At 40.8% G+C, this 26,493-nt stretch overlaps 5 protein-coding genes and 1 long non-coding RNA gene across 6 annotated transcripts; 4 read left to right on the top strand and 2 right to left on the bottom strand.

Moving 5' to 3' along the window:
- Nucleotides 1-3,406: 3,406 nt before the first annotated feature.
- On the top strand, nt 3,407-13,825 carry LOC130685205 (lachesin-like). The gene is made up of 10 exons (XM_059494741.1): nt 3,407-3,760; nt 6,757-7,121; nt 8,757-8,893; nt 9,281-9,466; nt 10,347-10,539; nt 10,622-10,693; nt 10,822-10,878; nt 11,021-11,140; nt 12,640-12,810; nt 12,929-13,825. Exons 2-10 carry the CDS (start codon nt 7,061-7,063, stop codon nt 13,264-13,266), a joined length of 1,335 nt encoding a protein of 444 aa, XP_059350724.1. The 5' UTR covers nt 3,407-3,760; nt 6,757-7,060; the 3' UTR covers nt 13,267-13,825.
- Nucleotides 13,826-14,275: 450 nt separating this feature from the next.
- On the bottom strand, nt 14,276-15,585 carry LOC130685203 (survival motor neuron protein-like). Its single transcript, XM_057508449.2, has 5 exons — nt 15,433-15,585; nt 15,053-15,356; nt 14,623-14,982; nt 14,484-14,561; nt 14,276-14,421 (listed from the first exon to the last, which is right to left on the bottom strand). The coding sequence occupies exons 1-4, from the start codon at nt 15,472-15,474 to the stop codon at nt 14,503-14,505; spliced, it is 765 nt and encodes a 254-aa protein (XP_057364432.1). The 5' UTR covers nt 15,475-15,585; the 3' UTR covers nt 14,276-14,421; nt 14,484-14,502.
- A 224-nt stretch (nt 15,586-15,809) lies between these two features.
- On the top strand, nt 15,810-18,085 carry LOC130685196 (uncharacterized). Its single transcript, XM_057508441.2, has 6 exons — nt 15,810-16,095; nt 16,153-16,505; nt 16,598-16,673; nt 16,766-17,093; nt 17,155-17,360; nt 17,428-18,085. Exons 1-6 carry the CDS (start codon nt 15,875-15,877, stop codon nt 17,783-17,785), a joined length of 1,542 nt encoding a protein of 513 aa, XP_057364424.1. The 5' UTR covers nt 15,810-15,874; the 3' UTR covers nt 17,786-18,085.
- LOC130685202 (tRNA (adenine(37)-N6)-methyltransferase-like) lies at nt 17,851-19,090 on the bottom strand. Its single transcript, XM_057508448.1, has 4 exons — nt 18,960-19,090; nt 18,740-18,890; nt 18,573-18,671; nt 17,851-18,509 (listed from the first exon to the last, which is right to left on the bottom strand). The coding sequence occupies exons 1-4, from the start codon at nt 19,006-19,008 to the stop codon at nt 17,891-17,893; spliced, it is 918 nt and encodes a 305-aa protein (XP_057364431.1). The 5' UTR covers nt 19,009-19,090; the 3' UTR covers nt 17,851-17,890.
- A 1,816-nt stretch (nt 19,091-20,906) lies between these two features.
- Nucleotides 20,907-21,784, top strand: LOC130685490 (uncharacterized). Its single transcript, XR_008999607.1, has 2 exons — nt 20,907-20,953; nt 21,141-21,784. It is a non-coding gene; the product is annotated as an uncharacterized LOC130685490 (long non-coding RNA).
- A 1,715-nt stretch (nt 21,785-23,499) lies between these two features.
- Nucleotides 23,500-25,032, top strand: LOC130685489 (uncharacterized). Its single transcript, XM_057508790.1, has 2 exons — nt 23,500-23,576; nt 23,730-25,032. Exons 1-2 carry the CDS (start codon nt 23,573-23,575, stop codon nt 24,848-24,850), a joined length of 1,125 nt encoding a protein of 374 aa, XP_057364773.1. The 5' UTR covers nt 23,500-23,572; the 3' UTR covers nt 24,851-25,032.
- Nucleotides 25,033-26,493: the final 1,461 nt, after the last annotated feature.

Below are 26,493 nucleotides of genomic sequence, written 5' to 3'. Positions count from 1 at the left end.
CCCGAGGCTACTCCATTTCTGCCTTCTTGTGGGGATGATAATGGCCCTGCGTGATAGTCTCACGCTGGCCGTGTCGACAATGTCTAATAAACGAAGCAAAAAGGAAACTTAAACAGACCGTTTTGTTTCGTCCCTATAAAACAAAAACAAAAAAAAAACATTCGAGACACAAGTTATAAAAAAGCGTCTAAATGTGAAAGAAGAAGAGACGCGGACGTCTATAAACACGGCAGTGGTGGGAGGCGCAACGCATTTTCACGCTGCTGCATCATCACAAGAGTGTCATCGTCGAGGGTCCAATATCACGAGTTACTGAGAAAACTGGCCACAGAAAGACAAGTCGGTTGTTTCGGCAAACTGGTGTGTTGCTCTTTAGACACACACACACACACACACCAAGTAGCGATCATCACGCAAGAGTGTGTAAACGACACTTGACAGTTGAAGTGTGTTCACTCGTTCCCCATTGCTTCCACTCAGTTTACGTTCTTCTTGTTTTAAAACACTAGAGACTATGACGTAGACCTATTTTTGAAATAATAATAAACTAAGGTATTATTTTGTTTGAATTGGAAAAGATATAGGCCTCTATATAAGATTTAGCCTAGCTATCGTTTTGATCCATAGACTTTTCTACCAACGTCATGCCTATATGGAGAAGGGGGGCTTATTAATGAATTTAATTAGGGAAGGTTCCCTACCACCCACTGTTCGATAGGAGAGCTATACTCGTGATTATGCAAGTGGGGGTGAGGATATATATATATACATGTCTCACATATATATCTACTAAACTAGGCACTAGCTGCCTCTTCAGTATTGCTGCGTTCTCTTCATCTGCATGTGGGCAGGAATATAAGGAGAGAGAGAGAGAGAGACGCGGAATAAGGATCGAGCACGCTCCATTCCGAACGTACACACACGAGCAATTATAAGTTTTGAAAGCTGGAGTGGAATATAAGGCAAGAGAGAGAGATAGAAACAGAGCGCAGCTATGGTGGAAAAAGAGCAGCACGACGTGCTTGTATATCTGCAGAGCAAATGACGAACTGAAAAATGAAAGCAGGTCGTAGAAGGAACATTGTGTGTGTAACAGCTATAGATACACACTGGTTTAGTATAGAGTAGATGAAGAAAACAAGTGTAGGACTGTAGGAGCTTACAGGACCCGTGTCCGTGTTTGTTAAATGCATCTGTTACACGTGCCGTGTACAGGGCCACACTATATTTGCATACGTTGAGGAGATTTCAATTACGGGTGTGTAGTTCAAATGTTTTGGCAATTTTATTTCGCTAACGTGTCCCCTCTGTTGCGTCAAATGACGTAGGAATTATCAGATCAAACATTAATGACATAACAACTTTTTTTTCGTAGATTGTAGTAAAATACCGCAGGAAGAAACTATTAAATAGAAATCATGGATTGAATAACATCAGAATAAAAAAAAAAAACTCGTGCTAAGAGGGGGTAAAACGGCCGACTGGTCTGATGTGTTGTGACAACACAGTTTTTTTCGTATTTCTCTTTCTCTCCCGGACTTTTTGGTTTTGTTTTGTTATTTTGGCCCGTCAACGTTCAGTCGCCATTTCGAATGCTTCACTGTTTTCTCTCGTGCCCGGCCTAAATCTGTGTGGAAAACAATCGAGCGAGTTGCACGAACAGACAAATACAGACACAAAAAAAAAAAAAAAAGAAGAAGAAATAAATCTCGAATAAAAAAACAAAACAAAACGACGTCGTTGACGACGATCGATAGATAAAAAGCTGAAGACATGAAAAGGGAGACTGAGTGATTTTTGGGACCGCACGTAGATTATGCACCGCATCACCATCTATCTACAAACACATGTTTCAAAAGTATACAGTCGTATAACGCATAGACTATTTATTGTTTACTGTTGTGTGTACGCGAAATCATTCGCGCGTTATTCGAACATTTGTCATGTTCCTTGTCTCCTCGTTGTTTTGCCCTCTGGAGTTGCATTTCCAATTCGTCCAACAGATTTATTTTCACTATATCGAATGCTGCCGGCTATTTTTGTCTACATGAAGTCTGTCGTTGAGATTGCAGCGCTCATCATCTCAGCTTCTTTTCTGCGGTTGAACAAATTTGCATGCGGCATCGAATCACGACGAGCGCTCTCTCCACACACACACACACACATAGCATTGAATAATCAATCATCAACCAGTTCTCGCTCTCTATATCTTAGACTGACTCGACTCTCTTCATTTCTATCATCTCTCTGTATATATTCTTCGCTTTGTTCGCCTCTTTGAATATTATGTGAATAATGCCATATAGCCTATAGCTTCCTTTACCTCCTTCTTTTTTCGTGTGTGTGTGTGTAGGATTTACGCGCATCAATAAGCAGCCAACGCAAGTAGAAAAAAGACTTTCAGCTGTAAAGTAGAAAGTTATATTTTGCATATGATTTGCGTATACAACCACAGCACACGAGTACAACAAAAAAAAAATAAAACCTGCCATAGTTCTCCGGTGTTGACTCGACATCAATAGACCATAACCTTGCATATCATTATAGTGTATTCGTTGTACAATTGTTTGATTGGGTCGCTGTATAGTTCTGAAAGGGAGCACAGACAGGAAGCGAATGGTATCAAAGAGTAACTACATCCAAGATTGAATTTTGGCACAACGACGGAAGTAACGAGCCACATCACTCGTGCTTTTGCGTGTAATAAGTACACGCTTTATTATCATACGCTGTCAATTGCTGCTGGTTGATAACGGAAGATGTTATCAAGACGAGATGTACTCGGCTGCTGAGCGTACGGAAGAGATCAAGGCAGACCCAAAGTTTGATTTTCTCCCCTATTTTACTATAAATGTAGAATCCTTAACGAAGCATCAAAAGACAAAAACAGAGATTTCTGTCTTCGTTGAACTGTGCTGTTGAAAATTGCCGTAAAGCTGCCTTTTTTCAATCGCAGTTTATTTTTAGAGAATAAATAAAATACACGTTCAATTGGAATACATACTTAAAATATGGCAACGTTTCATAAAAAGCTATTCTTTGTTGTTTTTTTTTTTAGTGCAGTTCGTCATAATGATGTCGTAGGAGTTGAGCTGGATGTCGAGAGGAAAGATCACAGCAAATTCGGAGGTTGAAATTAGCAAAGACATCCAACAGAAATCCAACGGACATGTGGAGGATTGCGTGTACAAAGTTGTCGTATCCAAGCAGCCTCATTAGCTCCATACGAACAGAACTGGTCATTTGATGACCGAAATGATTTCATTATCATTCTTTACTAGTTGTGCGTAGTGTGTAGCTTCGTTTCAATCTCAGTCATCGTTTGATTGCCTCGTCACTGTTGGTCATCAGCAATCTAACCTTTAGATATCAAAAAAAGAAGAAAAGACTTCGTCGATTGCAACAGTGATGATGATTCTCTCGGTGGATGATGCAGCAACGGGATCAGCGACGCCGACGCCGCTGAGAGTTGCACATCGTTCAACGGGGAGGGGAGGAGTGAAAAGTTTTTCCCCTCTATATAGCCCTTTAGTCGTTGAGGTGGTACGAGTCACCAAAAAGAGGACAATTCCTCTTCAGTATTCATCGTGACGAGCTGCTTATCGGTCACTCGATTTCCCTCGTCTCCAATCGAGAACTTGTTACTCCGGTACCATTCAACGCTCAATTATTAGAAGCCCCAAAAAAGTGAACTGTTTTCGTTTCGCGACATAGTTTCAACCAGTCACAAGTGAAACACCGGGGATTGACGTTTTTCAAGGTGAGTTGAATACCTGTCTCTAATTTATAGACATTCCTTGTTCATTGAACTAGAACATCAGACTGGAATTCATTTGACTGTGATGTGAAATCGCTTGAATATTAATTCCCTGGCATGAAAGATAAACTAGTTGATAAAAAAATACCTAATTCTGAGAATTGGCTATATCCTTTTCGAAGGGGGGGGGGGGGGTAATGGATACAAAGGTGGTTAGCCTGTTCCAAAGTGGGCAATTATGATGGGTTGCCCATTCGTATCTTCCAAACATTATGCAGGAAATAAAAGCCAGAGGAACGTGTATCACAATATCATTTCCCCTGTATCGAAGCTCTCCGAAGATGTCATGCTATTTGACTGCACCTTTTAAACGAGTTTGCTTATTACGTGGAATTCCAATAATTATTATCCTCCTTTTTTTCATAACGAATATGGTTACTTCTAAGTAAATTGGCATCCATTCCCGCAGTATTCAACACTTCCTTTGAAAGAAAACAGCCAATGTTTTCTTTGAAAAAAAAAAATTCCATATTAATATAAGTGAAGCTAAGGTCTTAGTATTAATGCGGTTCCGGCACTCCGGAACAGGAGCCATCAGATTTTTTTTTTCCCGGGCCGGAACGGTGATGAGAGCAACCATATACAGGAGTATTCTTTGAAACTATTATCCACTAAAAACGTTAGGAAAGAACGCTTCTTTTGATTCAAATCTATCGCAGTCCCATTATACGTCTAATGTATACCGATACTTCTTTTGATTCTCATTCGTCGCTCTGGCCTCCGTACGCTGAAACATTCAACGCATATACAAGTAAACTATATCTAATTACGTAGGTCTGATTTTTTAAGATGACGGCGTATGAATCGAACGATACATCCATCATATAGAAGCTGTATTATTCCACACATCCGGATAAAGCCAATAGAGGCGTCGAAAATCGTGTATATACGTAAAGCTCTGGCGTTGGGCTATAAGCGACCAAGTGCGTAGACGTCTGGCGTTGAAGTTGCGATAATTACAATGAATGCTCGTCGCTTGCAGTCAGGAGAGAGGGGCAGATGCGCGCGGACAAGCGAGAGAAAATGGGCAGCACATAGAAGACCAGTCCCCGAAGAAACTGCCTTGCATAAAGCTTTCGCCATGCAAGACGGGCAAAACTTGCAGTCACTCTATGCGAAGGGATTGGGTAAGCAAAATCGGTCTGTTGGAAATAAGAGAAGAAGAGAGAGAAAAAAAAATAGATATCAGAAAAGAAGGGTTTAAATAGCCGCGGGACTGTTGTACTATCGCGGCTTGCAGCACGCACGCATACACCACTTTCTGGCTGTGGGGGGTCTGTCAGAATACGAAATGAGTGAGTTGGACGGACGACAGGCGGACAGAGCTAAAACACACAGAAGGAAGAAGAAACATCAGTAGCCAACAGCGGAAGAAGAGAGAGAGAGAGAGAGGGGGGAAATAAAAGTAAAAAGGGGAAACGGGACGAAGTGAAGCATATAGGATAGTTTAACCCATTGCCTTTTCTGTGTGTCAGTCCGTCTGTCCGTCTCTGTCTTTTGGGGTATCCGCACATAGACATGACGGGGTGATTGAATCCCATTCATTTCCGAGAAGAAGAAGCGGGACGGACACACTATGAGGCAATGTGCGCCACCGTTGCCTGGTCAGCATGATTAATCACGTTGCTGTCCCACCATTTCACTTAAGAGGCAAACCCTGCTGAAATCGCGGCACACAAACTGTGTCCCTATTTCGTTTACTGGCTGCAGTGTTAAACAATGAGACGAATCAAAAATTCGTGTACAACCCAAAGGTTCTTCTTCATCTTTTATGTCAAATCGATTGCTCTGAATTTTCCTTTTTTCTGTGTGTTCAACGCCTAAAGGAAAACCACCGAAGAGAAAGAAGGACGATAGTAGGAGGGAGGAGGGCTATATTTATAGATGTCATTACATTTGCACCGATTGGATGATGACAATTTGGACATGGCCCTAGAGCGTCGTGTCAATGGGTTTTCGGTGCCGGTTGGGTCCCAGAACAGCCGCAACGGTTGACACCGCCCAACGACTTGCGTCTCCCTCCGCACAGAGAGAATAAGACATTGATGAAAGACTGGCTCTGTTTCGGTGTGTGCAATAAAAGAATATAGGAATTTGAAGGAGAAAAAAAAAAAAAAAAAAGAATCACATCAGAAATTGCCCGTCACGTGTAACCAGCTGTTTGGATTTACACGAGAAATCGAATCGTTGCGTTTTTTCTTATTCTCTTCGCTGTTCTTTCATCTTCCACTAATAAAAAAGGATGGCATATGCCTTGAAAAGAAGAAAACATTTCATTTATGGTCGTCTTGTTCTATAAAGATTTTTACATTACGATATATATATTCGTGGAAAAGGGGAATCATATTCATATCGACCTTACGTATACACGAGATAACAAAATGTCGAAATGGAAAGCGAATGGCGCGCAATTCAAACTGTAATCAGTGCCAAAAAGAAGTTGTTAGAGGAGGAGGATTCCTCGTTGATCTTTGCTCGTGAAAAACGGGCAAGAATTGTTTTCCAACCCGCCCTATTTTTCTTCTTCAGTAATCCGTGGATATGTATAGCCTCTCTAGTTTTTCTTTCCGTCGACATTCGCTATAAGAAGCCGACTGAACGACGATCGTATAAACCTATATATTCCAATAAGAATGAAAGAGCGGGGGAGAGGCTAGCAGATGAAAAGTACTAAAAAAAAAAAGCTACATAGCGACAGAACGGCTCTCTCTCTTTCATGTGGAGTTCCCCCCTTTTTTAAAAAGCTGCTCCTCCCAGTTTGTTCTTACATGTGTAATTCGATTGTGTGTCGATCTTGTTCCTCCCTCTTCCCGTGAGGAGGGGACAATCGGCGTGCATCATCGACGGCTGATTGATCGTTCCATTCGCTTATTTTTGTGATTGGTGTATTTTCTCTTGTGCTTGTGTACGAAAATCATTTATTCTTTATTTTTAAACAGATACAAGTCGTCGGGACGTCGTCTAACACAAGCAGGAAAAGCGCGAAATAATAAAAGGCGCAACGAAGAAGGAAAACGATGTAATATTGTGTGAGAAAGTGCTGTGTATCTTTCTACATGCCAGCCGGAACGCGGGTTAACATCGTTTTTTTTTTCCCCCCTCGCATCTCGGCAACATCCAGGCACACGTACACTATCTGGCAGCATCAACAGTGAGCAAGAAGAAAATCTCATTCTCGCATCCGGGGCCGACTATTTTCGCTTCTCCGCCATCTGCTGTTATATAGCGAACGAGTTGCGATTGATGGTTGTCGACATGACGACGGCGAGCTTTTTCTTATTGGCTCTTCTTCACATTCTCACAGGTATTACATGTCGTGTGATATTTTATTCTGTTAGCTTGAAACACATTCATTTTCATTCATATTACAACGCAGCTACAGTCCGTCGTTGACAAATTGGTTCGGATTTTCTTGTTGAAACGCATCTTTTTTGAGGGTGGGGCGTTGTGTTGAGATTTATTTTGGGTGGCCGTGTTCCCCCCCCCCCCCCCCCGATAAAGCGTGACTGTTCAATAACTCTTTATCAATTTGTGATGACTTTTAGAATCGTCCATTGGAAGTTTCGGGGATTTTTCTTTTTGCTATCGTCGCTAGTCTTTTTTTTTTTCAGTTGCATATTTTATGGGCGATCGATTTCCAGAGTTAACCAGATTGCCAAAATCTCATTGTTTGATAAAATCCTATTAACTCATCAGTCGCTGTCCTGCAGAACTCGAAAGTGTACTTCAAATGTGCGCTAGATAAAATGCGATTCAAAGAGCAATTTCCCTTTTCTTTGAAATTCGGGCATGCTTCTACCAACAAGAGGAAAACGAAAAAAACATTGTCATGGCTACATAATCGTTGCGTGTAAAAAATTCAAAATTTCAGAACGCCTGAGCTGCATTCATGTGTTAGAAAAATATTTCTTTTCGTACTGAACCAAAACTGTCAACTGCGACCTTCCTGTGATATGGATGGCAAGTAGATAACGGCTATGAAAATTGCCAGTAAGGATCTAAAAATAATAGAAGGCCAAAAGAATGAAAGCACTTGATCTGAGTTATTTAACAACAGAGGAGTGTATGGATTTTTAAGCAACTGATTTTGCCAAACAAAAACTTTGATTTCCCCGAAAATAATATTACATAAACCTATTTGGTTTAAAGGCCCCCCCCCCAAAAAAACGAAGTGTTCCGCTTCGTTATCGGATGGACAGGTCAAAAAAGGAGCTGAAAGATTTTGTAACCTCTTCGGTCGATATGTATCCTTCTTCTTCCGCTCGTCTGTCTTTTCATTCTGTCTTCATCCGTTTTGTCGTCCCTCCTCCCTTGTGGAAGCTTCCTCCTCTTCTAGATTTCGTTTTACTTAGCGTACAGGGAGCAATGCACACACAACCGTTAATTCTGCCTGTAACAAATGCTTCTGCACATGACGTCCCTTTTTTTCTTCTTTTCGTCGCCGCTTCCATAGCCATTAAACATTTACTAGTTGATGATGATGTGCCATATAGAGAAAAGAGAGACTATCTGATTCTCTTCCATCTCATCCGCCATCGATAATAGTCTTTTTTGGCCAGGATTCATCAACTTATTTACACAAACTTGACGTATAGCAAACATCCGCATCCCCCCTCTTCAACTCTCTGTTTCTCCAGTATGCCTTCTTTTTTATTTTAATAGTCCAACACAAACTTTTGTATATACCAACCGACTTTGGCTGTTTCCTCAAAATCCCCTCCCTCATCTCGGTTTGATAGATATCCGTCCTCCATTACAGGGAAAATATACGCCCTGTTGTTTTTAGCTGTTATAGGATTTCTTTTTAACTAGCTTAGTGACGTGCGGTTGCTGGGCGGATGAATACTATGATGTAGAAAGAACAAACTAAATTGAGCCACGCTGTAACATCTTGTGTTTAATTAATGAAGTGAATATCGTTTGCAATAATCCCGGACAGAAATTGACGGCCAGCATCATCACAACAGCGCCAACATGCCGGCACCGAGTTTTGGTTCGACAATGGAGAACATTACGGTCATCAATGGAAGAGACGCTTCCTTTACCTGCGTCGTTCTCAACATTGGCCCACATCGGGTATTGTACATCTATCGTCCACCTTAAAAAAAAAAAAAAAAAAAGGGACAGAAAAGACTTTGTGATAAGAGATGGAATAAAACAATAAAAAGAGATGAAAGAAAAGCAAAAGAACAAAAAGACAATCTATGGAATCAAAAGAAGAAAAACTGATTAGTAGCAAAAACAAACGGAAAACGAATATGAAAAAAAAATGACTACGGGATCGTTAGTTATAATTGGATGTTATGCCCTTTTTTTTCTGTTTTCCTACGATTCCAATCTTTTTTCGTTCTTTTAATTCGTTGCATTTTTTATGCCGAAGGAATGTGTTTCTCGTTCTGACAAACGAAAACAATCGACCCCAATGGAAATAATCATCTGTTTTGTTTCATCCTTCAATAATAGGTGGCCTGGATCAAGGCGGACGACAAGGGCATCTTGGCCATGCACGACCGAGTCCTGACCAACAACGCTCGGCTCTCCGTACTGCACAGCGATCTGCACACGTGGACATTGCACATCAGAGATGTCCACCGTTCAGACCGAGGCGTTTACATGTGCCAAATCAACTCGGACCCAATGCTCAGTCAGGTAAAATCCACTTTACTTTCAATCTCATCTAAAATGTTTTCGTTTGTGTGGTTGTTTTCCTCGTTTGCCAAAGAAACGAAAACTGATTTTGTGATGAAATGTTTTGATCAAAGAGTCAAATCATCTTTTTGAAAAAGAGATTTGTGATGAAACAGATTGTTGAGTAATCTGTCCCCAATTTGCTTTGTGACTGGCAGAACCCTTATTCTATTCATCCATTCAGAGTTCTCTGTTTTCCTTTTTATTGGCTGATTTTCAATGGTCGAAGAAAAGAGCAATTGAGAGTTTAGTGGATCATAGCTAAAACCAACAACTTGGTTGGAAAGTAGAAAAATGGTTCGCAAAGTGAAACCACGGCTGCGTTCAAATGGTCGGTTGATGCCCAGCTGAACGTGATATTTGGTACCGAGTAAAATAAAACTAAATGAAAAAAAGAATGAGCTTTTTACATATCACAGGGATGTGTATGTGTGTTTGTTGCTCAATGTCGCAGACGAAAGAAACGACCTCTTCAACAACAATGGTATCTGTGGCGTGTACTAAAGAATTCGCCTGATGGACGCCATCAAGCGTGTATAGGAAGTGGCCCGTAAAACGACGAAAAAGAGAACGACGAGAAATGCAAGAGAGGTGGCCATTAATTCTTCCGTGTGTCATCGAGTGCGTGTGCGCAACCACCTAGTCAAATCATCTCCCCCCCCCTCCCTTTTTTTTTTTTGAATTCCTCGTAAACATGTCTGGAGGAAACAGACATTCAAACAAGTCGACAAATAACAAGAGACGAAAGAGCAGACAAAATGGCTGGGAAAGAAAAAGATTTTTTTCGAACGCGTGACAACTTTTTTTTTCTTTCCTAACATTGCACATCTAATCTTTATAGACGGCTTCACTGGAAGTGGTCGTTCCACCCGACATACTGAACGAAGAGGGTGGCGGAGAGGTACTGATTCCGGAAGGCGGAATGGCTCGCTTGTCGTGCAAGGCGAAAGGATTCCCTCAGCCGCGCGTCACCTGGCGACGAGAAGACGGCCAAGAGATTGTCATCCGCAACGGATCCCTTCAAAAACAGAAAGGTCCGTCATTGATTGAACGAGGAAAAGAAGGATGGTATCCAAATCATCAGTTTTCTTTGTTTTGCGTTTGCATACAAAACAGTTCCCATATTTGAAGGCGAGGTGTTGACATTCCACAAGATCACGCGGTCTGAAATGGGAGCCTACTTGTGCAGTAAGTTTATCATTTTTGTTCTTGAAATAAGAATAGAATCTACTTGCGAAATCCAGTTGTCATAGCAAAATGTTCTCGGTAATTCTTGAAAGTTTTGTTTCAATCCGATTGATTTTCTCGAATCGCAGTTGCCAGCAATAACGTACCACCGTCCGTCAGCCGGCGGATCGTCGTCAACGTTCACTGTAAGTTACGATTCGTCGCTGGTAGGAGCACGATCGATAAATGGCAATTAAATCAAGAACCTCAAAAGTTGATTTTCTAAACCTTTTCTTTCTTGCATGTGGCATTTGCAATCGCGCTGCTGGACTTGTTGGCATTTAACAGTCTACCCGATCATTCAAGTTCACAATCAGCTGGTCGGTGGACCCCTCGGCTCTAATATCACTTTGGACTGCATGGTGGAAGCATCGCCGAAACCCATCAACTACTGGGCCAGAGAAAGTGGTAAAATTTATTCGTATCTATTGTTCTCACCATTTCCTGCGCCACATTTGCGCGATTATTATGCATAACCCGGCCGTAAATGATCAAGTTGTTGCTGATTCAACTCTCTACGAGCCTATGTAGTTTGCACTTACACATCAGTAGCTTCTTCGGGTGATGGCTGAGTTTTGAAGAGCTACCCGTTCTGACAAACTGGTGTTAGATAGGCGAATCAACCATTCGTTTGGTTGCCCTTCAAACTATCTCGAATAGTTGACTTGGCACTCCAGCAGCCAGTCGTAGTTGACCTCTGCCTTTTCATTTTTTTTTCCCGGAATCTAAACTCCCAGTGGGAGGGATGGACTAGGGCCGTTTACGTATGCACGACCTCTGGACCGGAATATGTATGCCGGCCGAGTGGAATTAAATTGACTTTGTAATCCTTACATAGGGAAGCCTTAGGGAAAAATCGGATCAAACTCTGACACCTTTCCATTGTTTCGTTTGCCTTTATATCGAAATGGAAATCCTATCGTGTGGAGATTCCTACATGAATGACAATGATTCGGATTGTTGCTTCTTTTTTGTTTTCCCAGAAGAGGCTCTCTTTTCTTTTCTCTCGCCCTCACTATTATTGCGCTTAGACGGTACTATATAGAACAAGTCGATCCTCTTTCCGTTTTGTTGTCTCTTGTTTCAAGCCTACACACACACACACACACACGCGCACTGATGGCAGTTGACATTTTCTGCGTTCGTTGTCACCGGCAGATTCGATCAGTTGTTATACAGCTCGCACTACTGGCTCCCCCTCTCGCCACTTTGTCGCTTCAACGGGTTCGTTTCCCTTTCACAACGATGAAACGACTCTCCGGCCTCCTTCATTCCGGCATTCTTTGAGGCAGCGATAATGTCATCACAACACCAGAGGCCCATCAAGCAGAGAATCCCCTTCTTTCTTTTATGGAACATGGTCCCTTCTCTTTCCAGTGATCATCACACGCAGCAAAAGGAAAATCAAATGACTCTTGGTGGTTACACAAATCCACCCTCGATTGCTCTTTCACACCCGTTTGAACCAACAGAAAAAAAACTGCTTCTTATTTTCGTTTTTTTTTTTTTTTTTTGGTGAGGGTATTGTTTCTCTTTTGTTGATTTCGTGTTTCCAAATACAAGGGCGTTGGTAGGTGAGGCGACGTCAAGCGATAAATCCCGACCATTGCCATCAGCATATACGTAACAGGGTTTTCGTATCAAGGGCGCCGAGTGAATCATACATTGCTAGGCGTGGGATGGAAATGGGCCGGTGCACATTTATCGATTGAAAAGCTATATAGCTGTGACGTTAAAAAAAGAAACTAAATCAAAGGACGAGAAAATTCAGTTTGCTTTTTGAGCTTTTGTGAAATTTGTGATTTGTTTTGTGGAGACGCGTGGAATGGAATAATAGGATTGAATTGTTCGTCCTTTGTAATAACGATTGTATTGTTTTACCATTCACCTCACACGACACACTATAGGAGAGATTATTATACCCAACGACAAGTACCGCATGGAGGAGATCGAAGTCAATACGTACACAACCCGCTTACGGCTCCACTTGAAGCTTTCCTCTAGTGCTGACGAGGGTGGCTACAAGTGCTGCTCCAAAAATTCGATCGGCGATTCCGAGGGAACCATCACAGTCTACGGCAAGTCAATCGAATTGTGAAAAATATAAATTTAGCTCTTATTAATCTGTTCTTGGCAATTTGTTTCATTTGTCAAAAATTGTCATCTTGCTCATTTTTTTTACATTGTCACATACAGCTACCAAAAGGGTGGAGGAGGAAAAATCGCTTGGTAGGTGGTCTGACCACGACGAAGAGGGCGGGGCTGAAGAGTCGGACAGCGTCGATGACTCCGACAGCACTTCGCTGGAGGTGACAACAACGCACTTTACGTTAGGGAGAGTCACACCGCCAGCCGGCCCCAGTAGCCGCCGAGCCAACAATAACAATATCCAATCACCCATCCAGAATAAGATGTCGATCATTCGAAGCAGTGGCTCGGTCGCACAAACAGCTGTTCGACCGCAAAGTTATTATCTCGTCGCTATCATTTCCTTCTTTTCATTAATTCGTTACGCTCCTCTAACATTGTTTTAATCATCGTTTTGGAAATCTAAAAAACTAATAATGAATGTAATTAATATTGAATAACAAAATGACTCATCTTGTTTTAGGCATCATTCGTGGTCATCTTGGAAACAAAAAATGACTTCAGGTTGATTGCTTTTGTTTTTCTAGTCAGATCATGTAAGGCTAGTTTTCCTACCTGTTCAAAAGAGATTCTCTCTTTTGAGAATATCTACTCCCATGTCCATGATGCTACACGATCAACTGAATAATTCAATAACTTAAATTGAAAAAAAGAGAAAAATTTACAAAAATGTTTTTTTTTTCCATTGCACAGTATACATATACAGCCTATATTATCAATTCATCTGTTCTATACACACATCCGTGTGTATGTACTTTATTGCCCATCCCACTATGTGTTGTCGTTTTCCCCAATCTTTTGATAAACCCAATAATCTTGTTATTTCATCTCCATACTTTTTAAACTACGGTATATCCATTTCTTTCAGATCGATAGACGTTTGCTTGCTCCTCTTCATGACTATGAGTATGCCCCTTTCCTGTGTATATATAATATTGAAAAAGACTTGCGTGTTTCTTATTAATCATGTGCGCGTCCGTGTGTAATCCGATTTGCAAGAATGAAAAGATAACAAAAAAAAAGTGATGGAACCGCGCTGCTTTCCGGTATCTTTCTTCCCCACCCGGATAAATTTCTCAAGTCATCCGTCCTATAAAAGTGGCCATGTATGAAAGAAGCTGTACTATGGGGAACAATATTTGAACGATGTTTTGGCAAAGGTATCGGGAGACAACAAAATAGTGAACATGGAAGCCCACCATCGGTTTGACTGAATTGATCTATTTTCACTTTGGCCGAATTTCCCTGTCAAAGAGCTTAGCCTCATCGAAGGCACCCAGGTTGCGAGCAATAGCGCGGTATTTTTTTTTTTTTAAAGATAATTATGAGAAAGAAGGAGACTACCCCACCCCTTGCTCCACCTCTGTTATCATGCAGTGCGTCGAAAGAAAGACAAATGGCCTGTCACTCGCAGATAGCCCAGAAAAGGCAGACAATCTATTGGACATATCAAATGTCTTTTTGCGCTTCACTCTCTTTTCAACCTTCATACTAAAGCTTAAGTGCAAAAAGCCCGGGTAAAAATGAACATATGCGAAGCACTAAAAATATAAAAAATAATTCAAAACTGCATCTTGCAAAACGTGGATATATTGTATCATACCTTGTTTGTTTAGAATTCATTAAGTGCCATTACCGTTTGCTTTCCTCTTGTTCCTCTGCTGGACACCTTGATAATAGCCTGCAAGACGACAATACAACGTTAATAAGGAGCTTGGTCATCTTAGAAAACTATCGTCAACCTGTGTGATATCCTGCCATGTACCATGACATCAGCATAGAATACAAAGAATCAGAATCCATTTCTGCTGTACCATGAGTGGGCCAGGCTGTTGGAGGTGGAGGTGGTGGTATAGAAGACATATTACTCATACCAGGAAATTTTGGAGAAGGTTCTGGCTTTGCAGGTTGCCAGCCTAATCCAGCCATTGGTTGAGGTTTCAAGGGGGGCTGTAAGACCTCACACTCCTGTTCCATGTCACTGGAACTCTCTGGTGCAGTAAGCCAGTAATCACGAGAAGCAATAATTTGTTGTTTTCTAGCAGCAACACCAGCTGATGGTTTCAGATCCCTTAGGAAAACAACTTCTTCATTTTCATAGCCTAGTAATATAAACAATTAAAACTTGGGGAGTAAATGAAATTCAAGTACAAAAATTGTTTAAATAAAAACCTAGGTATTTTATCAAGCACGACGAGTCAGTTTGATTGATTTTCATAATAGTGGCTTCATATTCTTTACCATCTTCAGAGTAAACTGATCGAACATCTTCCCCAACCCCCCAATTCCACTTTTTTGTTGATTTTGATGGAGACTCTGATTGTTCTTCATCTGAAACATCACTTGTTGTGCTTTTGGGGTTTCCATCTTCCAGGCTCAATTGCGACGCAACCCTTTCCTTAGCTAAATTTACAGCTCGATCATATGCTTGTATCAAAGCTGTATCATCCCACACGTCCTCGTGAGAATCTTGACCCTAAACGTATAAAAATAAATTATCGGTATTGCGTAACGAAAACTATAGCTAACTACATTAGGTGTAGTAGATATACCTGGTCATCCCGTTTAAAGAGTAAAAAATTATTTTCTTCCATCTCGATAAATGACAAATATTAAGGATCGGATGTGACAATTACGCAAATAATGGATATTTATTAAGTTTACTATTTCAAAATCTTAATTGCAGACTAACAAACATGAAGTGCTCCTGAACAGCACGACTCTGTTTAAACGACGGTGCATTTTTCCTTGCAATTTTTCATACAAAAGCAAAAACCGAAAAGCACTATGTGGGTTGGGATGCTAGGATTTAAAAAATACAGCGCTTTCATAATTGTCGCGTGAAATTACATTACGCCCTGGACGTAAAACCAGGCTACATATTTTCCCTGAAATTCCCAAGAAAGACAGGGAAGGCAGATGCTGTTTAGACCTTTGTTGTGTTTAATCCGCACTGATAAAAGGAAGCTTGCTGGAGGAGACTTTTGTCCAAAAATGTCTTCTCCAAGAGGATCTGGAAACTTTAAGAATGTTAGAAAAAATGCCAGAGAATTAAGATTGCAGTTCATGAATTCTCAGGCCGCCTTAATTGCCCAGAAAAAGAAAGAAATTGAGGAAAAACTGGCTCAACAGCAACAGCCCCAGAAGGAGGTAAATGTAGAACCCAAAGTAGAGACCCAGGATGTCACCCCAACTGGAACAGAAGAAGCCGTGCAGTAATCACAATAATTAGTTTTTTGGTAATTCTTGATTGCTACCTAACATTTCTGAAGGTTACCAACAAAAGCACCAGTATTACCATTTGAAAATGATGGGAGTTTTCTTGAGAAGTTCAGGCAAATGCAGCAGCAAAATGCTAAATCTAACATTTCAGTTAATGCTACTGCAGAGTCTCAGACTCCTCAAATGGATTATACTTGTCCTCCCCCAGTTGATGTGTCAGTCCCACCACCTCATACATTATCAAATCTGTATTATGTTCAGCATCCACCACCACAATCTTACCTAAGTGCACCACCTCCAATGAAAATCAAGGAAGAGGTGAAAAGAGAAAACCGCTCACCATCCCCATATTCACCTTCAAGACCATGTGAGGATGAGGATGACCTGCCATACTTCAATAAGGGTGAGTGGAGCACTTGTTCTTGCATTTGGGCAAGGGAGCAAAAGTGCTGGACTGGGATCTTTACACCAGAGCGGTACTCATGGGTTTCCTAGTTTCTCAATTAGACTACCATCAGCCAGGGCCGTCGAATTCATCCACATTCGAGGATTCGGGAAATTTCTCTCAAAGGTTTTCTTGATCTGCCAAGAAACATATCACTTGCATAAATTAAGACATTACTTCATCATATTATTAACTAATAAATTATTACCATTCACTAGAGGACTAGATTACAAACGAAAGTTCAAGGAAGAAGCTGAAGAGTCAGAGAACAGTAAATTCAAGGAAAAGGAGCGAAAAAGGCAGAGCCGTTGGGGACCGCAAGAAGTGAAAATAGAACCAGCTCTTGCCATGAATTCTGCACCGAATTCAAGTGTGCACCTGGGATTTGCCGGTCCTTCTATGGGCAACCAGACCGTTTTAGGTCGCAGTTCATTTTTATCTCGCATCACTTCTGCTGACCCTCAGATCCTCACTTACGCTGTCAGAGTATTCGGAACAACTGATCTAACGGAAGATCAGTGGAAACAATGCATGGATCAAGTAAAGGTATGAGAAACCTATGAAACTGTTTTTATCACCTCAGTTATTTGTCTTATTTATGCCGCAGATGCAATATGTCTACCAAGAAATGCTGAAGAAAAAGCAAGAAAGAGATAGACTTGCACAAGTAGGAAAAGTGCGGTATGAGTATGACAGTGACGAAGAAACCGAAGGAGGAACTTGGGAACATAAAAGACGCAAGGCAGAAATGGAGAAGACAAAAGATCGAGCTGATCAATTGACCGAAGGTGGTCGAGGGAAGCATCATCTTGGGTAAATAATGTCAAGGTTCTCAAATCCATTTGTTGGACTCGTCGTAACTGCCCTTATCACGCTACAGAGACTTCTTGCCACCTGAAGAGCTGGCAAAGTTTATGGAAAAATTTCAAGCAGTACAAGAGGGGCGAACTATTGACGAGTCTGATTACAAAGAGTTCAAGATCGCCGAGGATAACGTCGGTTACCAAATGTTAAAAAAGTTTGGATGGACTGAGGGTGAAGGTCTTGGAATTGCTGGTTCCGGTATTACCGCCCCGGTTAACGCTACTCGACGTAACGAAGCTCAAGGTTTAGGAGCGATTAAACCAGAAGATTTGACGAGCAATGATAATGAATACGACGCGTACCGCAAAAGGATGATGTTAGCGTACCGCTTTCGACCCAACCCTCTCAACAACCCACGCCGAGCATATTACTAATCACGTTTCAGATGTCATTGTTGTCTGTGGTGCTTGTTTAGTTAAAATGTATTCTGTCCACAACATAGTGTTTGCACCGTTTATTCTCATTAACAACCTACGTTATTACATCACTTTCATTTTATCTTCAATTTTTGCCAGATTATTGTCCCACTGTTGCTTTTTGTTTGCCTCAATCATAGCTTGTCTTGCTGAGTAAGGCATGACCCTTAACACTTCACATTTTTTTATAACTTCGTCAAACCAGGTTGTCACATGCATGCAATCTACTACACAGAAGTACAGAAGATCTTGACCCTTCATCTTCCTATAAATTGATCTGGGATCTTCTCTCAAAATGTCTTCGATGGCCTTTTGCGCCTCTTCGGGAGATTTCAAAAAAGACAACCGATAAGCGGGATCTTCCGCATCAGGTGAAAATTGCCGTATTTGGGAAAGGGCGTCTTGTGTGAAGGCAACATTCAAAGTTTTCTCTGAACTACCTAATGTGATCCATTCAGGATTGGATATTGTGGTGGGTGGGACTGATGCTGAATCTGGATGAGACTCATCTGAATCATTTTTTTCGATGTCTTGTGGGTGGTCATAAGAAGTGATATATGGTTTAATATCTATAATAGGTGTACCATCTAACAGGTCTAAGCCACAAAGATGAATAGTGTCTCCCTCAACTTTTTCTAACTTTGCTAACGTAAGTCCAATCGGATTTGGTCGGTGAGGTGATCTAAATAAACAGTAAGCGTAAACTCAAACATAGCATACTTAAAATATTATTCAGATTTCCTACCGAGTTGAGAACAGACCAACTCTTGCACCACCAAGTCGAGGTGGGGCTACCATTGTTTTTGTGAATGGACGACCATTTTTGTGAAATAAAAAAATAATCCTGTAAGCATCATAGTTGGTTATTTAGAAAGTCTAAAGAGGATAAAGTGTTTAAACGCAATACAATACCAGACATGTGAAAACTCAGCAAGATTTTTCAGGGAATGCTGTGGCTGACTAAACACTTCTGTTGATATTTTAATTGAACCTCTCGTTAACGCAGAAACGGAAGGTTGCCGTGGGGTTGCATTTTTAAATTTGAACCATGTGGAAGCGTACCCTGTACATGACATTAAAAGAGGAAAATATTTAATGACATGTTGTTAATTTTACTGTATGACCCACTGACCGATTGGTTTAAAAACAACACTTTCAATTTTTTTCTCGTCGTTATCCATTCTAAATTCAAACCGATGATGCTTTTTCTCTTGAACAATATGCAGTAAGTTTCTTGAACTGTAAAAACAATTTAATCTAAATTTTTTCATTAAAAATTTGCAAGTCTAGCAGACGATATATAACTTAAAGCAATAAAGTTGGCATTTAGCTTCAATAGATGGCAGCGCTTAAGGCAGGGTAATTTCCAAGGCTTGACTTCCCTTATTGCCACAAAAGGTATCGTGGTTGCTATGCTTTAAATTAAGCTATAAAAACAGGAGAAACATCTTTTAATTTTAAATGTATTTAAAGACAGATATGATTGTAATGCACGAGAAAATTGCTATTTCTTGATTAAGTTAGTCGCTTTTAAATACATTGAATATTTTATACAATGCTAGCGCGCCAGTACGCTTCAGTGATAGCGCTCTGCAGCAGAAATAGTCAGTGTATTTCCAAAATGGTTGGCTTAATGAAAAAAATAGCCATTTTCTCGGAGTCAGTATTCAATTTTGAGTATATTCTGTGATATTCAACCAATTCCGATGAGCGTCAGTTTTTGCAGAAAATTTTTTTAAGCCCGACCGAGAAAAGTCGGGCTTATTTAGTCGGGGCTTTAAAATTTTTTTTCGGTCAGTGTATGAATTAACTAAGGCGATCTTGTCGCTCCCACGACGATCCTCGTTGGACGTTTTCGGTCCTTTGGCCGGCCAATCTAGATACATAAAAGACAAAAAAAAAACACAGTTAGTACACTTTAATAATTTATCACTGATACCTTTTATGGCGACGATCCCACGGCGATCTTGAAGCTCCCACGACGATCCTCGTTGGGCCTTTTCGGTCCTTTGGCCGGCCAATCTAGATTACATAAAATACAAAAAAACACAGTTAGTACACTTTAACTTATCACTGATACCTATTTTTGGTGTCGCCGATCCTCGGTGTCCCGCGGTCCACAGTGACGCCAGAGATTGCCCTCCTAATTCATCGAGAACAAAATAAAAAAAAAGAACAAAGAATTGCTTTTGATTAATCAAATAACAACACCTGTCTGCTTAACGCTAGCACATATCAAGTACACGAATGACAAACCATTTTTGAGATAGGTCCTGAAATAAAATTTATCGTTAATGATGAACAGGTTAGGGAAGTTGTTGGGTTGTTAATGTTAGTAGTGTGTTTGCATATTGTGCTGAGAGGTTTGATTGCCAGTTGGTGTGCAAATTGCAAACGGAAAAGGTGGGAAATATACAGAGTGCATTGCATGGAGGGAGTGTAGTGCAAAAGTAACCCGTGTGACGATGATTGTGCCTTAATCATCGTTTTTTTCTAATCCATCTTAAGCTAACTAGACTAAATACATCCGTGCAAAGTCAAAACCCGGTGCGTATATGAGGCTTTGGTTGTGTGAGCGTGATTGAGAAGGCGTGAAACACTACACAAAACACCCGGAGAGATCTATCTACACTAGTGTGCACCATGCAAGTGAGTGAACTACTGATCGGAATAGCGAAATTTTTTTTTGATTTTTTTTTAAATTGAATTGCTTGAGGACATTGATGTATTCGAGGTCACTGCTTATGGGTAGATCAATTAGGGTGAAATTCGCATTTGCTCCGATTATGCTGAAATGTTCCAAAAGCCATCGACCTTCAGGTTTATGTTACCTCTCCTTTTAAATTGTAATTCCAAGAAGTGTTTTCATTTATGTTCATTCAGTATTCAGGAACATAGAAATGCCCTTGCCTGACATTCAACTTCACGCTGTGTGGGGCGCAAAAAAAGGAAAGGGTAAGAATATTGATGGTTACGTCATGATGTAATGGTACACTCGCTGGGTATGGCGAGCAACATCAGGGTGACATCAAATCGTATAAAATGGTACAGCAGAGCCAACTACAATCAGTCGAGTGTTCATCTTTGACGTAGCATCAGCAGCTACAGTTCGTCGTGCAACAATGGGTAAAGTATAACGTTTAATTAGAATAGAAATTGATGTTGATGTAATGCAAGGGTTCAGTGATTAATTTTCCTAAATGAATTGTTGGAATGAAATTTTCAAACTTCATTCTCTACATTTGTTTGCAATGTTTCATTGGTGTGCCAATGGGATTCACCAGCTTCTAACTATGGTAGTTATCTATATTAGAGTTGAAGTGCTGCGCCGTACTACACCACGACGTATACAGCCCCCACTTACTACAGTACAAAGTCGGGAGTACTACACCACAACATATGCGGCTCCTACTTACTACTCGGAGGCCCCGAAATACTACGCCGCAGCAAGCTATTACGCAGAGGCGCTAATGTATTTACACAACAACGTACGCCACTCCAACATACTACATCGCAGCTGCGCCGTCTTATTACGCTGAAGCTCCAAAATCCTACGCTGCTCCAAGTTACTACACAGCGGTTGCCCCTTCGTACTACGTAGAACCTAGCTACTACACCACAACTTATGCTGCCCCGCCTTACTACACCACAAAAGCGCCAGAGTACTACATTACCACTTATACGCCGCTCCCAGGTACTACACCGAGGCTCCAGCTGATTACACAACAACGTACGCCACTCTCAGCTATTACGCTGAGCGACCAAAGGATTATTAATTGTAAAAATTGTGCTGTCCATCAAGCTTGATGACGGGATGGTTAGATCTTGTTTTATTATTTGCTGTCCCCGTTCCAAGATGAATTATTACCCTTCCATGTATTTATCTATAACTAGCCGTTGCATACGTATGTTGTTTCTAAATGAGATGTTGAATACAGCCATAATGTCGTTACCGAATCCACTTGTCTATATTCTTTATCACATAAAGCGGATGACGCGATTTAAATTTGTGTTCGTACAACATTGTAATTTCTAAAACACAATTATGCATTAAGACGTATTAGTAAGAACTATATCATTGCGTATTTGTAAATTTACCGTGACTTTATATGTTATTGTCTAGCACGAAGTCGCATTGATTTATTGCGTTAGAGCATTGTCATTGTTCAGTTGTCACGGTTAAAATCCATTTATCTTTCCCGTTTCATGATTGAATAGCAGTGTATGGCGAAATTCTTTTTTCATCGCTTAAATAAATATGCCTAATATTCGGCAGAGATATCAGTTTCGGTTCGCCAGTTTTGATTTTAGTTTTAGGGAAAATAGGCAAAAAGGTTGCGCTAAGCACTTGACTGACATACTAGTATCCTCCAGACCTGCCCCGATGGAGATCATATTGCTGTACTATATGATCCCCATCTCGCATCAGCTGATAGCTCTTACATCTCTATTCAGTTTTGCATTGGATTGGGGGGCCAATCCCATACCAACGCTTGACGTTTCGAGTTGTAATTGCTTACAGACTCTTGGTACTAGTTCCCAACATTGAGAGGGTGCCATACCCAGTCATTGTTCAAGTGCCGCTACGTTAAAATGTTCACCCAACTCTTATATACCGTGAATAACTACCCCAAACCATGTTGATAACACAAGCGGGCATTTTCCGTCTTAAACTAATTCTCATTTAAATTCAGTGAAACTATTGCACAATGTAATAAATGAACTGTATCCAGAAAATGGTGATAAATAACATCCAAGTTAATTATAAAACAAAACACTTAAGTAAATGTTTAAAATTTTCAATTATTATGTAGCACTCACGAATTAGGGCGTGGCATCACGCACCGTTAATGACATGCAAGAATACTCCATATCACCTTGCGGCCGATTTTGGCACTAATGCGTTCATGCATTGGCTTGGTGCTATTCTAGTTGTGAAGGGAAAGTAAGTTGGAGCCCATCTAGGTTTGTCATTATTTATTTTTGGCATTCGCATACACGTATACGTAGCCCTGTATGTAGCTCATGGCGTCTAGTGGGCCATAATACTTCAATGATCCAGCTTTCTAAATTTCCGCTTTTGACAACAATGACCTATGCCACATTCCCAGGGCTTATCGAGCCTAGTAGAAAAATGTTTGTTCGTATTTGCCGTACACTCTGTTGGCACCATGAATATTCCACAAAGGAATTTTTGAACGTTAGTTTACCAGGGCATATGCGTATAAGATTGGGTTCTATATATGATATATACTTCCGCTTTTCTTTCGTTTTTCTCCTGAGTGAGGGAGTGATCTTCAGTGAGAGAACACATCATGCAACACGGGCTTAATGAAATAAGCGTTCAACTTGTTTTAAAGGTAATTCTGTTGGAACAAGAAATTTACAATTATCTTGTGTATAATGCCTTAAGGAGAAATTAATGTTGATGTTTTTATTGTATTCCGCATAGAATAAGCATATAGTGTTAATTCACGAACAATACGCCCCTTTAGCGCGTGTCATAGCAACAATAACGCCAAGCTGAAAAGGTGGGTAAGAATATTAGCTGTTACGTCACTACCTGCCAGGTGCACCTGTCGTAACCGCAGGGCTAATGAATCGAAACAGGGTGGCTTTGGGCGCGTATAAAATGAGAGGATAAACGTGTTTTGATTCAGTGTAGTCAACTACTTGGACACAGCAACAGCAGTACTACAATTTCCATCGGTTGTACTTCTCATCGTGTTTTTCAGCTTTGTAATTATGGGTAATTTTAGTATTGAATTTTACAATATAGTCGTAGGAATTAAACCTGTGCTTAATTTTCTTTTCAATAAATTGTAATAAATTTGTGTGCATTTGCACTGTATTCCATTTGGGCAAGAAATTTATGTGTATGCACTATCTATTACTATTTCAGCTAACTACGCCGCGATGCTGCTGTTGGCCGTTGTCTCTCTGATGGCTGGACAGGCAATGGGTGGACCAATGGGTTCGTCTTCTTCTGCATACTACACCACTCCGCCGCCTTATTACACCACGACGTATGTAGCCCCCTCTTACTACGCCACAAAGGTGCCCGAGTACTACACCACTACGTATGCAGCTCCAACATACTACACCACAAAGGCGCCCGAGTACTACACCACCACGTATGCAGCTCCAACATACTACACCACAAAGGCGCCCGAGTACTACCCTGCACCGAGCTATTACACAGAGGCGCCAGTGTATTACACAACAACGTACGCCACTCCAAGCTACTACACCGAAGCTCCCGCCTACTATGCCACAAAGGCCCCTGAGTATTACACCACAACTTACGCCGTTCCAGCCTATTACACTGAGACTCCGCAGTACTACACTACAAAGGCTCCAGAGTACACAACATATACTGCGCCAAGCTATTATACCGAGGAGCCCAAGTACTACACCACAACATACGCCGCTCCAGCTTACTACACCGAAGCTACCAAGTATTACTCAGCCCTAAGCTACTACCAGACTGAGGCTCCACAATCCACAACAACGTATGCTGCTCCGGTTTACTACACTGAAGCTCCTCAATACTACAGCACAAAGTCTGCTGAATACTACACGACTAAAGCCCCGGGGTATTACACACAGAGGGCTGAATACTACACCACAACATACACTGCCCCGGTTTACTACACTGCAGCTCCCAAGTATTACCAGACTGATGCTCCGAAATACTACACCACTAAGGCTCCTGAGTACTACACCACAACGTATGCTGCTCGGAGCTACTATTCCGAGACACCCAAGTACTACACCACTACCTACGCTGCCCCGGCTTATTACACCGAGGCTCCGCAATACTACACCACCAAGGCTGATGAATACTACACGACGAAAGCACCGGAGTACTACGCAAAGAAAGCAGAATACTACACCACAACTTACGCAGCTCCATCTTACTACACTGAGGCCCCCCAATACTATACTACAAAGGCCCCCGAGTACTACACCACGCCGTATGCTGCACCAAGCTATTACACTGAGCGTCCAAAGCATTATTAATCGTAAAAATACCTTGTCCGTAAAGCTTAATAGTTAGAAATAATTAGATCTTGTTTTATTATTTGCTGCCCTCGTTCCAAAATGAGTATTTCCCTGCATTGTATTTATCCAATAACAAGTCGCCCCATACGAATGTGGTTTATAACTAAAATATTGAATACAGCTATTATGTCGTTACTCAATCTACTTGTTTTTAGTTTTTATAACATAAAGCGGATGAAGGCAATTTCAATTAGTGTTCGTGCAACATCGTAAATTCTGAACAGAATTATGTATTATGACATTTGTCGAAAATATATCATGGTTCTTCGTAAAATTGCAATGAATTTATTTATACAGTCGCTTAGCACAAAGGCGTATTTATTCATTGCGTTAGTCCGCAGGCATTGTTAAGTTGTTGTTGTGTTTAAAATGTACTTATCTTTCGCTATTTAATTGAAGAGCAAAACGAAATGTAGTTTTTTTTCTAGTTTGCATTTACACAGATAATGGCTATTTCCTAAATTCGCCCTTAGCTATGTTAAGGAAATGCTTAAATATTTGGCAGAGATAGGAATTTCGGTTTGCCAGTTTTGATTTTAATTATTGAAAAAATAGCAAAAATGTTTGCGCTAAGCACTTGACTGACGTAGTATCCTCCAGAACTGCCCGGATGGACTGAATCGTATAGTACAGCTATTGATTCAATCCATCGTGACATCAGCTGAGAGCTCTTACATCTCTATTCAGTTTTGCATTGGAATGGGGGGCCAATTCCATACCAACGCTTGACGTTTCGAGTTGTAATTGCTTACAGACTCTTGGTACTAGTTCCCAACATTGGGAGGGTGCCATACCCAGTCATTGTTCAAGTGCCGCTACGTTAAAATGTTCACCCAACTCTTATATACCGTGAATGACGACCCCAAACCATGTTGATAAACAAGCGGGCCTTTTCCGGCATAAAACAACTCCCATTTAAATTCGGCGAAACTATTGTACAATGTAATAAATGAGCTGTATTAAGAAAATCGTGATAAATAACATCCAAGGTAATTATAAAACAAAAAATTTAAGCAACTGTTTAAAATTTTCAATTATTATGTAATACTCACGAATTAGGGCGTGGCATCACGCACCGTTAATGACATGCAAAAATCCCTCATATCACCTTGCGGCCAATATTGGCACTAATGCGTTTAGGCATTGGCTGGGTGTTATTCCAGTTGTGCGGGGAAAATAAGTCAAAGCTAATGTAGGTTTGTCATTATTTATTTTTGGCATTCATATACACGTATAAGTAGCCCTGCATGCAGCTCATTGCGTCTATTGGGCCATAATACTTTAATAATCACGCTTTCTAAATTTCCGCTTTGAAAAACAATGACCTTATGCGACATTCCCAGGTCTAGTTATCAAGTCTAGTTGATAATGGTTGTTCGTAATCACAATCCATTCAGTTGTCACCATGACTATTCCACAAAGGATTTTTTGAACGTTAGTTACCTTTTGGGTTACGCGTTAAAGATTGAGCTCTACATATAATCCACTTCCGCTTCTCGTTTTTCTGCTGCATTACATGAGTTTTGAATCTGCATCTGGATGTATCAAACGTGAATTTTTCGATGTGTTCAGTGAGAACACATCTTGTAACACAGGTTTAA

This window comes from Daphnia carinata, chromosome 3 (assembly GCF_022539665.2).
Source record: "Daphnia carinata strain CSIRO-1 chromosome 3, CSIRO_AGI_Dcar_HiC_V3, whole genome shotgun sequence".
NCBI classification, from domain to species: Eukaryota; Metazoa; Arthropoda; class Branchiopoda; order Diplostraca; family Daphniidae; genus Daphnia; species Daphnia carinata.
This window is presented reverse-complemented; position numbering and strand designations above follow the sequence as displayed.

What these genes read in the sequence shown, in the direction of transcription:
- LOC130685196 (XM_057508441.2), top strand. Translation starts at nt 15,875, where the DNA reads ATGTCTTCTCCAAGAGGATCTGGAAACTTTAAGAATGTTAGAAAAAAT. An exon ending in GGAACAGAAGAAGCCGTGCA is followed by an intron (nt 16,096 to 16,152) that starts GTAATCACAATA and finishes ACATTTCTGAAG; the next exon opens with GTTACCAACAAAAGCACCAG. An exon ending in CGAGGGAAGCATCATCTTGG is followed by an intron (nt 17,361 to 17,427) that starts GTAAATAATGTC and finishes ATCACGCTACAG; the next exon opens with AGACTTCTTGCCACCTGAAG.
- LOC130685202 (XM_057508448.1), bottom strand. Translation starts at nt 19,008, where the DNA reads ATGGATAACGACGAGAAAAAAATTGAAAGTGTTGTTTTTAAACCAATC. An exon ending in TGTTGTTTTTAAACCAATCG is followed by an intron (nt 18,891 to 18,959) that starts GTCAGTGGGTCA and finishes TGTCATGTACAG; the next exon opens with GGTACGCTTCCACATGGTTC. An exon ending in GTTGGTCTGTTCTCAACTCG is followed by an intron (nt 18,510 to 18,572) that starts GTAGGAAATCTG and finishes CTGTTTATTTAG; the next exon opens with ATCACCTCACCGACCAAATC.
- LOC130685203 (XM_057508449.2), bottom strand. Translation starts at nt 15,474, where the DNA reads ATGGAAGAAAATAATTTTTTACTCTTTAAACGGGATGACCAG. An exon ending in TCTTTAAACGGGATGACCAG is followed by an intron (nt 15,357 to 15,432) that starts GTATATCTACTA and finishes TTATACGTTTAG; the next exon opens with GGTCAAGATTCTCACGAGGA. An exon ending in GTGCTTGATAAAATACCTAG is followed by an intron (nt 14,983 to 15,052) that starts GTTTTTATTTAA and finishes TTATATTACTAG; the next exon opens with GCTATGAAAATGAAGAAGTT.
- LOC130685205 (XM_059494741.1), top strand. Translation starts at nt 7,061, where the DNA reads ATGGTTGTCGACATGACGACGGCGAGCTTTTTCTTATTGGCTCTTCTT. An exon ending in TCAACATTGGCCCACATCGG is followed by an intron (nt 8,894 to 9,280) that starts GTATTGTACATC and finishes CTTCAATAATAG; the next exon opens with GTGGCCTGGATCAAGGCGGA. An exon ending in GGGAACCATCACAGTCTACG is followed by an intron (nt 12,811 to 12,928) that starts GCAAGTCAATCG and finishes TGTCACATACAG; the next exon opens with CTACCAAAAGGGTGGAGGAG.